The sequence below is a fragment of the Acytostelium subglobosum genome (assembly GCF_000787575.1).
Source record: "Acytostelium subglobosum LB1 DNA, scaffold: scaffold2, whole genome shotgun sequence".
NCBI classification, from domain to species: Eukaryota; Evosea; class Eumycetozoa; order Acytosteliales; family Acytosteliaceae; genus Acytostelium; species Acytostelium subglobosum.
Window position 1 is genome coordinate 1009407 of NW_012236530.1, and position 11767 is coordinate 1021173.

The 11767-nt window shown below is 44.2% G+C and overlaps 4 protein-coding genes across 4 annotated transcripts; 2 read left to right on the plus strand and 2 right to left on the minus strand.

Moving 5' to 3' along the window:
- Positions 1 to 6: 6 nt before the first annotated feature.
- On the minus strand, positions 7 to 4215 carry SAMD00019534_011780 (hypothetical protein; the record flags this gene model as incomplete). The annotated part of the gene is made up of 6 exons (XM_012903145.1): positions 7 to 2438; positions 2500 to 2614; positions 2692 to 3070; positions 3141 to 3400; positions 3466 to 3819; positions 3886 to 4215. The coding sequence occupies 6 exons, from the start codon at positions 4213 to 4215 to the stop codon at positions 7 to 9; spliced, it is 3870 nt and encodes a 1289-aa protein (XP_012758599.1).
- A 942-nt stretch (positions 4216 to 5157) lies between these two features.
- Positions 5158 to 5449, minus strand: SAMD00019534_011790 (hypothetical protein; the record flags this gene model as incomplete). Its single annotated transcript, XM_012903146.1, has 2 exons — positions 5158 to 5369; positions 5437 to 5449. Coding segments are annotated over 2 exons (225 nt in total), but the record flags the coding sequence as incomplete, so codon positions are not given.
- A 1488-nt stretch (positions 5450 to 6937) lies between these two features.
- SAMD00019534_011800 (hypothetical protein) lies at positions 6938 to 8630 on the plus strand (the record flags this gene model as incomplete). Its single annotated transcript, XM_012903147.1, has 3 exons — positions 6938 to 7206; positions 7269 to 7724; positions 7796 to 8630. The coding sequence occupies 3 exons, from the start codon at positions 6938 to 6940 to the stop codon at positions 8628 to 8630; spliced, it is 1560 nt and encodes a 519-aa protein (XP_012758601.1).
- A 702-nt stretch (positions 8631 to 9332) lies between these two features.
- Positions 9333 to 11435, plus strand: SAMD00019534_011810 (hypothetical protein; the record flags this gene model as incomplete). Its single annotated transcript, XM_012903148.1, has 1 exon — positions 9333 to 11435. The coding sequence occupies one exon, from the start codon at positions 9333 to 9335 to the stop codon at positions 11433 to 11435; it is 2103 nt and encodes a 700-aa protein (XP_012758602.1).
- Between the last annotated feature and the right edge of the window lie 332 nt (positions 11436 to 11767).

Below are 11767 nucleotides of genomic sequence, written 5' to 3' on the forward strand. Positions count from 1 at the left end.
ATATGTTTATTCATCGTGCTGCTGAAGGGCACTGGGAGGTGGCGGCGATTGAGTGTCGCGGTAGGTTCCAATTAACATCCTCCTGTTTAGCATCATCTGGTTGCCTGTTGCCAAAGGATCATTGATGACTGCTTGGTTGTCATAAAAGAATGTTGGCGAAGTATGTTGATGTAGTTGTTGCTGGTGTGGGAGTGGCGGCTGCTGCTGTTGTGTGATGGCTTGGTAAAGAGAAGGAAATGGTCGGCTAGGGAGTTGGGAAGATGTTGGAGAGAGTGGAACCTTGTTTGTGACCTGCTGTTGCTGCTGGTAGAGCTGGGGGAATGATTGTGACAATGGATTGATCTTGTTTAGAGGTGACTGCTGAAGTGGATGTGCTCTAGAAGAGGGTGGAGATGTCCTTGAATCGTTCCTAGGTCGATTCTTTTGTTGTTGTTGTTTGCTTGCTCCTTGACCAGGTTGAATAGACGATATAGGAGGTGATTGGTGATACTGTTGTTGTTGTTGTTGTTGTTGAGGTGGCTGGAACTTGGAAGGTGCACTGTATGAGTGATTGGTGAGATGCCCAAAGCTGTTGCCCAATGGAACACCACCATGACTGTTGAGTGGAGGGAATGCATCGTTGCCGCCGCCATGATAGTTTGGTTGTGTTGGTGGTGACTGCTTGAAATAGGATGGTTGAAGATGGGAGTTGGATGATGGCGGAGATTGGACGAAATATGGACGATAATCGTACGGGCTAAAAGCCAGTGATGGATCGTCGAACGCGGGGTTATCAGATTGGAGATGGTAGTTCTCCATCTGTGGTATGCCCCAAGGTGAAGAGTGTGCCTGCCAACTGGAAGATTGATCGTTTCCAACGCCAACACCGCCGCTCACATGCAACGACGCTTTAAAGCTGGAGGAGAGGGTATCCTCGAATCTCCAGCTGCCGCCATCGGACGATGTAAAGCGCGATCTGCCTGGACTGGAGGACTTCTTGTTGGGAGTGCTCTGTTGTTGTTGTTGGGGTGCGAGTTGTGGAGTTTGTTGTTGAGGCTGCAGTTGCTCGATTGGGAACAGCATCTCCTCGGAAGATGGAGATATGCTCCAACCTCCATTGGCAGGCTCAGAGCCTATCAGTGGACTGACTGCATCCTGAGGTGTAAGTGGTGTGTTGTAAATGTGAGGCGAACTTGGAAATGGTGGAGAGTCTTGGCCATATAATTGTTGTAGCTGTTGTTGTAGCTGTTGTGGCTTGTAGTGATTGAGATGTGGCTGTTGTGATCGAGGTGGATATTGGTATTGTTGTTGTTGTTGTTGCTTGTTAAATGAGGTAGTTTGTTGCTGTTGTTGTTGTTGTTGTTGGAATTGATCGCCATAGCTGTGAGATCTGAATCGATTGGATTGTTGCAGGTTCCATTGGTCCATCATACTATGGTTCATACGACCATAATATGTATTGTACATATGCTGGTTTGTCGAGTGTATCATGTTGCCACTATTGCCAAGATAGTTGTTGTTGCTGTTATCCATTTGGATGCTGTCACTCTGAGTAGGTCGCTTAGAAGGATACATCGGAGGCTTCTCCTCGAATGATCCCATGATCATTGGGTGGTCCTCGGCTGGACCCACACTATTGCTGCTACCACCAAGATTGGGGCCATCATTGGATGTAGGTGCATCACTCTTTGATCTGGATCGTCTGCTGGCATATGCTTGTTGTTGCTGTTGAAATGATGATGAAGACGATGATTGGAGGGGTGGAGGCAATCCATCTGATCCACTCCAAGGTGATCCAAAGTATGAGCCACCGAATGATCCGCCATTGAATGATCCGCTGAATGATCTGTCATTGAATGATCCACTGTTGTACAGTGGGCTGAATGGTAGTGGTGGGAACTTGGAGGTGGGTGTTCCAAAGAGTGAGGGGCTCTGTCCAAGAGGGAGCGCTGAAGATGGTTGTTGGTGAGTGTTTGTTAATGAGAACGGTCCAAAGAGACTTCGAGGTGAATAGGATTCTGGAAAGGCGCTATATGGCTCGCCCATTGAATGCTTGACTGATATTGGTGGCTGCATTCTCTTTCCATAGCTGCCTGCGCTGTTGTTATATGTGTAGTGGCTACTACTGCTACCACTGCTGCTGCCACTGATGATATTAATGTTGTTGTTGTTGTTAAAGCTGTTGTTATTGCTGTTGATGAATGAATAGTTGTGGTTGCCGTGGCCATGATGGCTGTGATGACCTTGATTATGCATGTTGTGTGAGGGAACCATAATAGGCCTTGGAACTGTCGTTGTATATTGTCGTTTCTTCATTGGATCGGGAATGAATTGGCCTTTATATTGTGCGCCTGTAATGAATGGATGGTCTCGAGCCTGCATTGGCGTCCATCTCTCGTTCGGATCCAAGCACAACAGACCCAGCAAGAAGTCTGTGAACACTACTCGATTGTGTTTCTCTGTTTGATTGATCGTGTTAGAATTGTCACATGATTGCTCACAGTCCAGTCCGCTACATACCAGCTTCATGCTCCTCTGGCGTCATATTCTTCTTGAATGTATAGTTCTGTATAATCTCTGGCAATGTCCTATAAGTAAAGTACTTCTTGGATGGTTGTTGTTCCTTCTTGGTGTCCTAATGATTGATTGATTGATTGAACGAGTGAGTGATCAATTGAATGATTGATTGAGTGATCCAAAGAAGGAACATACCTTGACATACTCCTCCTCAGTCTTGAGACTGTAGGAATATCGATGATGTCCTGACACTCCACTACCCTCGAGGATTGAGTGCTTGAAGTACTGCGAGCCATTCTTACCAGACTCGATCATGTCGTCAGGGAATGATCCTCGCATCTCAACAATGCGACAGATCTGATTGTACTCTGATGTGCCGGGGAACAGTGGTAGACCAAGGAATAGCTCGGCTGATATACAACCCAACGACCACATATCGATAGCGCTGGTATACTGCTGGCCGAGCAATACCTCTGGTGACCTATAATGTCTCGATTGAATATATGGATATACTGTTTGGCTCTCATAACAAGCCGAGCCAAAGTCGATCAGTTTGATGTTGGGTGCATTAACGCTGTGGACATGAATGAATGAATGAGTGAGTGAGTGATCCTGGAGCATCATTCATGGAGCATATTATATACCTCTGTAGCAGGATGTTCTCTGGCTTTAGATCACAATGGATCATGTTGGCATTGGATAATACTATTAGTGCATCCAATATCTGGATAAGGAATACCTGAATCAACTTGATGGACAGGCCTCGATAGGAGTTCTGCTTGACCAACTCAAACAAGTTGATACTCAGCAGTTCAAACACAATGCACAGATGCTTCTTGAATATGAATGAGTCCTGTAGACGTAGTATGTTGGACTTGTTGTCCGGATCATAGTGGCTGTTGAGCTGGGATGGTGGTGATGTTAGGTCAATGCGCCAGGCTCACTCATTCAATCAATCAACAATCATACCTTCTTCAATATCTCAATCTCAAGCTTTCCTTGATGGAAGTAGGCCGCCTTGTTCTTTAGGATCTTGACGGCGACGAGTTCGTTAGTGTCACAGTTCTGGCACTTGACTACAAGTCCAAATGTACCCTGTCCAAGCGAGTCCAGTACGCGGTATCGTTGATTAAAGTCCGAGCCCAAAGTGTCATTAACGTAGACAATGAGGTCAGAGTTGGCATTGTCATGGCCATCATTAAGTACACCCTCATTTGGCAATGTCAGTACACGACTGGTATTATGTGCGGTTGACATATAGCCATATTCAGGATTGACTTGTTTGTACAACTCTAGCAATCCATCTGTGAGCTGTACTATGGGCTGCGTTGATTGGATGATAGAGTAAGTGAGTGAGGTGAATGAATGAGTGAGTCGCCAGATACTTACGCCATGATGTGGCGTAGGCTGGTTGTTTGGCTGTTGTGACTTTTGTGAGTTGCTGCTGTTGTTGGTAGTGTCGAGATAGGAGAATGATTGATCTCCAATGGTGGTGCCAATATCAACAGCATTCCTTCCAATACTCAGAATGTTGTTTCGACCCTGTGAGACAGTCTTAGTGTTACCTCCTATAATGGCATTTGGCGAAACACTATTGCTACCGCAACTGCCGCCAATACCTTCGCTGCTACTGCTGCTGCTGCTGCTACTGCTACCATTACTACTACTACTACTGATACTAGTACTGTTGTTTGTTTTGCTAGGATGGATGGTAGACATTGTTATGCTGCTACTGCTGCTTGGAAGGCAGTCCGACCATTACAATGCCAGACACCAAAGGGAGAATGGCGCTTCAAACTGATTGTTTGGCTGTCTGTTCCTCAGTTTGATACTTGTAAAATACTGTTTTGTTTGAACTATGAATAGTAAGTTGATTGATTGATTGAATGTGATTGAATGTGAATGATTGAATGAATGAATGGTTTGAATGAATGATTGAATGAATGAATCTTGTGGGTGAATGAGTACGCCGAGTGTGTGTTGCGTGTGCTAGAGAAAGAGAGTGTGTCTCTATGCTCGAGTGTCTGCTTATGTCTATATACTGTGTGAGTGTAATGGTCTGGCATAGCAGTCATCCACACCACAACACACGTGTCAGGTTCAAGTTGCCAGATGAATCCAATCAAGATTTATTGATTAAATTAAATTTACGAGGAGGGTCATCGGAGGACCAGGTTCAACCTCCCAACAACACACTCTCACATGACATCCATGAGTTCAAAAACAAACAGCATCTTGAGACGTAAGGTGTCCATCTTGGGCTCTGTCAGCTGAGTTCAAAGCAGACTTCTACTTTTAGGAATTGGGTTTTGTCGCTTTCAAAGAGATGATCAATATGAACAAGTTCATCATGATGATTGATTGGTTGATTGTATTGCGCGTGTACACTTGACACTACTACTACTGTAACTGTTCGTTCATCACAAACAATTCAGAGGAGTGATATTTATTTGTTCAAACTGGGCGTTGTGAGTTTGAGGTCTATGAGTGCAGCAAGTACTTTCATGAGAGGGCGCACTCTTGTGTTGTTGCTTGGTTGGATTATATGTACAGGATAGGGGTGTTGTTCGTCGGAGTTCGTTCAAAGTTGACTATTATATATGTATGTGTGTAATGTATGTACAATGATAAATGTTATAAAGGTTTAAACTAAACTACTCATAGTGATCCAGCCTCAACAACCTGAACCATTCTGAACCATGATGACTCCCTCTCTGTTCTAGCAGGGATCTCAATAGATGATGACTTTGATACGCTGTGAGATGTCGGTGACAGTGGCCTTGGGATCTCCATTGAAGTCTCCAAAGATGATGTATTGCTGAATGATGGTGTCGAGTTTGATCCTCCAAAGTTGAAGATTTCAAGTGATTTTCCTATAATTCCAATATATTATTAGTACCATTGTACTTGGTTCACTCAATGAGGTCTATGATCACTTACTTAAGAAAGACATTGTTGTAGTAGGGAGTTTGATTTGATTTGATTTGATTGATCTTGGTGTATCTAGTAAGATAAGTATAACTAACTATTATTAATTATAGTTTAATAATGAATGTTATGTTAGTAATTTGTTCTGTTCACATTAAGGTTATTATTGTATGTGAGCGGAGATAGGATGGTCAGAAGTAAGGAGTAAAGAATGAGGGTCTAGGTGAAGAAAAGGAGGAGTACAAAGCAAATGACTCTTGCATCTCCAACGGACCAGCCAGCCAACCAACGACCAACTAATAACCAACAAACAAATTAACACACACAACAAACACACAAATTATAAATGTAATAATGTGAAGTGAAGTGAAGTGTATGTTTGAGGGGTGTAAGGGTGAAGGGTTGTGCACAACAGAAGTGTACTCTCTGACTTGGTGGACAGTTGGCATTGTTATTGGTCCTTGTAGTGGGATGTGCTGTGTATTTATATATATATTTTATAAACATTACAATGATGACTTGACTTACATTAATTGATTCAAAGTATACAAGGCAGAGTGTGTACGTGTGTATATATATGTTATTGTTATAGTGTGTTAATTAATTAATTATTTACAATGAATGATGATTAGATAATAATAATAATAAGAATAATGTTTATCTGTATGAATAATGTATGAATGAATGAAGAAATCCAGATTGAAATGGAAGGGTATTGTCTCCAAACTTTGCTCACTGAGACAAAGACAGTCAGTCAATTCAAATCCACTAAAATGTATTTAAATTGAAACATAATAAATTACCTTTTTAGTCATCTAGATTCTTCCTGAACCATTAATTGATTAAAAATTATTTCAAATAATTATATCTGTTGGTGTTTTATTGTGCAGGAGGGGTAGTTGTTTTGATTTGTGCGCTACAGCAATTGGGGGTTATGAATCGATTGAGGACCATGTTGGGTCTCCACAACCACGCACACACAAACACAATGAATCAAGTCTCTTTGTTGTTGACATTGGTATCCAAAGACATGAAGTTGGTGGTTGGTTCTCCACAAAGACACTCTACAATTGGTGTCCTTTTATCTATCTCTGGACACATACACACAACAACAAACAATCAAGTTTAGGACAATATCGATTGGGGGCAAAGGCCCAGGATGGAAGGTTGACTGTTATGGAAAGGAACGGTCGATTTGGTCCTGAACAGGGATTGAGTAGAAGGTGTTCAAATCAATCGGGAGTGAGTGAGTGAGTGAGATGATGATGTCCAACTTACTAACTAGCTACAACAACTTCAGACGACTTTGTCTTCAATCTCCATTGGCGTGATGACTGAGTCCGTGACTGATGAAAGGTTGTAGTTGACAACATTGGGGGAGTTATTGGAATTGATGAGAATGAGTGGGAAGTCTTGATTGACTCAAAAACAAAGTATCTGTCCAAACTAAGTAAACATCGTTTAGTTGTTCAAACAACAGAGAGAGAAAGAGAGAACGTTCGAACGAGGTGACATGTCGAACATCGACAATAACGAGTTTGACTTTGATTTCAGTGATGTAGTACAGGAGCAACATCAACAGCAGCAGGAGAATGAAGAACAACAACAACTACCTCAACAAGGTTCGACCACTCATCAACAACAACAGCAAAGTCCAAGTGATGTGGTGGCCTCTGCAATGAACTCTCTCAGTGATTGGGAACTTCATCTACTCAGGATGAGGAGGGACATCAACAATCAAGCAAAGGAGGAGAGAAAGAAACAGGAAGAACTGGATAAGGCGTGAGTGTTGTTGGACCTATATCGCATCACGATCGTTGTTAACATTGTTGCTGTATACGTAGTAAGTTGTATGCCAAGCAGGATTTGGCATTGCAGAGTCAGTATGATGACTGGATGGACACGGCAATGTCCAAGACATTCGCAAGAGAGATAAACAATACTGGTTCAAGGGAGTTTGTTGTCATTCGCTCGTATGAGGCATTCTGGAAACAATATTATGGAGAGAAGGACAAGTACTATAATGAGGTGATTGCAGAGAGTGATGCGTGTCACCTCTACCTTGATGTCGAGTACATGCGAAAGTGCAACCCGCATCTCGATGGCAGATCTGAACAAGTGATCGACGTACTCATAAAACAGATGATCAAGGCGATTGATCATGAACTACACATCAAGACGACGAGGGACGATGTCCTTGACCTGGACTCGTCAACACCCGCCAAGTTCTCCAGGCATCTCATCTGGCATATCCAAGGTCACTACTTTTCCAACAACATCGATGTTGGACGTTTCGTTAAGTATGATCGATGCACCGCCAGCCTGTCTAGACACAAACGAATGTACTAACATCGATGTTGACCCTTGATAGACACTTCATTCAACGTTGCGAACATTGTTTGTTGTTCGATAAAGACAAGTTGATGGAGAGCCAGGAGGAGAGTGATAAGGACATGTTAGATATGTTACACTACTTGTTGGTTCGCAATGATAATGGCGCCACAGTGTCGGTGATTGATGGAGGTGTATATACCAAGAACAGAACATTCAGACTGTTCCTGTCATCAAAGTTTGGAAAGAATCAACCATTGTTACTTAGCAAGACAAACACATATCCACTTGTAAACAAACAACATGGGCCTGGCGAGGCACTTGACAAAGAGGTATTCATGGCGAGCTTGGTGTGCAATGTTGACAGCTTTGACACGACACTCGTCTCCGTGGAAGTTCCTCAATATCCATCAATCGCCAGTCCATCCAAGACCAAGGGAGCAGTACATACACTCAAACAATCATCACATCCCAAACTAGACGAGTTCATCAAGAAGTACGTCAACAGTAGAGGTGGGTCCAAAAGTGGATACATTAGGAACATCAGTCAGTTGGTCGTTGGAGGAGGAGGCAATGATGGTGATAATGACAATGGTACATCAACGTCATCCACATCATCATCAGAGGGTACCTCATTATTGATATATAATGTTGCGGGAAATAGATGGTGTGACAATATTGGTAGAGAGCATAAGAGCAACAACATATACTTTGAAGTCAATCCCACTCGAGGTGTACTCTATCAAAAGTGCATGGACAACGAATGCAAGGGATATAGATCTTCCGAAGTCCCAATCGCCTCCTACCTCTCATCCCCTACTCCATCCACATCCTCAACAACAACAACCTCATCGACATCTTCAACCACAACATGAATGAATGAATGATTGGTAGACCAACAACGCGGACGTCCAATATTGATTCATCTCCTACCGACTGCTTGTCTCAAAGTGGATCAGGGATGGTCTGTTCAACTTGTTGGAGTACTGCTGTCAGTTGATAATTGATTCTCTAATGAGAGAATAGAACAAATAAACTTGGCAACTCGAGTCCTCAAAGCAATTCAGAGTGAGTCATTCAATTCATTCTTTGGTTTGAGTTCCCAAGTTTTGGGGAACTAACAACACTCAATTTTGTGAGAGGAAGAAGCAGTGAAAGAGCTGGAAAAATGTGTGAATAATCATTTAATTAAATTATGTATGTGTCACGTCTCTCTATCCCCCATTTGCAATCCACACACACAAACACATACACACTGTCAAGTTGTCACTCATCTATCTCTATCTCTTCTTTCACTTCACTTCATTTACTCACTTATCCACTCTCTACATACACACACACTATCTCTATTTATTTATCTATCTATCTTAATCAAACACATCGATATATAACTATATTAAAATAAAGATATAGTTATAGAATTTGTAAGTTATAACAACTCAATCAATCAATCAATCAATGATCATTAATTAATTAACTAACAAACAATCGATCAACCAATCAATCAATCAAATCATCAATTAATATAATTATACAGATAATCAATACACACATTAACAACATTTTTTAAACAAACAATGGATGTACAAAGAATTCATGTTGATTCACTCTCTGATATATTCACTCTGCTAGATAGAGAGACTATTGCTGAGGTGTTGAGACAACATAATAATGATTTTGAAGCTGCTGCCATCGTATTGGCAGAGTTAAACGTACCAAAACAACCAACACAGCCACAGCAACCACAACCACAACAACAGAGACCAGCTCCAGTTCCAGTGCCAGCTCCTGCTCCAGTACAAAGACCAGTGGCTCCAGCACAAAACACCAGACAAAATGTTTACAACGATGTCAAGAACCTCATGGGCAATGACATTGACGTCAACCAATCAACCATCTTTGCCATCTATGAAACCACTGGAGGCAAGATCCAGGACACTGCCAATATCCTCAAGGAAATGTACCACGACCCAGCACTTGAGCAGCAAAAGCGTGCCATGGAGGAGATGGAGGCCAAGAGAGCCCATCTCGTCCGCGAGAGGGAGAGACTGGATGGTGCGAGACAGCAGCAGTTGAAGGAGCAGCAGCAACAGGCTCAGATTTTGAAACAACAACAGGATCGCGAGAAGGTCGAGCGCCAGAGAGTCGACAAGGAGAAGGCCGTCGATGCTGAGCAGCGCGAGTTGAAGAAGTTGGAGTTGCAGAAGCGCGAGCAAGAGATCGTGCGTCAGGAGGAGGAGAGAAGAAAGCGCGAAGAGGTCGAGCTTCTCAACAAGGTGTTGGCCAAGGAGCGCGAGGCCCAGAAGCAGCAGTTGGCCAGAGAGCAGGAGGAGAACCAAAAGTTGATTCTCGAGACTCAGATCCTCAGACAGGAGCTCCAGAGACAGGACGAGGAGAAGAGGAAGCAGGAGGAGTTGGCCCTGCACGCCCGCATCATCAAGGAGAACCAAGAGATGGAGATCAAGAGGAAGAAGGAGGTTGAGTTGGAGGAGCAGAGACGCCAGTTTGAGCAACAGCAGCGTTTGCTCATCGAGCAGCAGATCGCCGTCGAGGACCGCAGAAAGCTTGAGATCGAGCTCCAACGCCAGCGCGAGGTTGATCAGCGCAAGTTGGACGAGCTCAAGATGGAGCTGGAGCACCTGCAAGTCAAGACTGAGGAGCAGCTAAAGAAGCAGGTCAGCGATTTGCAGAGACAGAAGGAGATGGAGCTACAGAGGCAAATTGCCGAGATCGAGGCCCAGAAGCAAGAGCTCGACCGTCTTCGCCAGGTCGAGATGGAGACCATCCTTCGCGAGAAGGAGCGTCTGTTGGCCGAGAAGGATGCCCAGCTTGAGAAGACCAAGCTCTCCACCAGCATCACCCTCCAACTGGCTCATGGCAAGGAGCAAGACTCAATCTGCGTCACCTACAACCTTGGCACACCCATCCACACTGGCCACTGCTGGATCGGCATCTACCCAACACACCAGCCAAAGAACGAGCGCTACCTATCGTACAAGGTTGTTGAGAGTGTCGAGGGCACTCTTGTGTTCCCCAACGTCATTCCGGGTCACTACGAGGCACGTCTCTTCAAGGACCGCTACGACCTCCTGCAGACCAGCCAATCGATCCGCATCGGACCAGAGGTTGAACTCTCTGTCAACGTCGTCCAGGACGAGATCGTTGTCCAATTCAAGATCGTTGGAGGCACTAACAACACTCGCGACTGGATCGGATTGTATTCTAAGGGTCTGCGCAACAAGAAGTACCTGGCCTCGCACTACACAACCAACTCTGGCACCGTCATCTTCAAGTCGCCACGTGTACCCGGTGACTACCAGGTTCGCTACTTTATCTACCCAACCAAGTACAACGAGCAGGCCATCTACCCATTCACCATCGTCGACAACGACAGAATTGAGACCGCCACACCCATCGTGTCCAGAGGCGACGAGATCAAGGTGGACTTTAGCGTGAACACCGTCATCCCCTACTCGTACGACTGGATTGGATTGTACGCCGCTGGCGAGGAGAACAACAAGAACTACGTCGAGTCCAAGTACACCAACGGCACAGGACTTGGCACCGTGTCGTTCATCGCCCCAAGCACACCAGGCGAGTATGAGTTCAGATTCTTCTCATACTCCAAGGGCAAGTACAACACATTCAAGGTATCCAACAAGGTGGTCGTCACTCCATAAGCCAACACGACATTGTCATCCATCCTTCCATCCTCTCGTCATTCTTGTACCAAACTATCTATCTATATCAATCGTTACGTTATTCTCTCTCCTCTCTCTCTTTCAGCAATCAACCAGCCGCACCCATCTTCAGGCTAGCCTTTCCCATCAATAAACATTTGTAACCATCAATCACTGTCTCTGTTTAGCTGAACAAACAACAATTGTTTACTCAAATGGGTAGCACCCATCTGATGCGGGGACGTCACACTCATTTTTGTGATCGTTCATTGATCAACCTTTGATGGAGGGCAAAGGTCACACCCCTCCCATGTGACCCATCGCGGGATCAA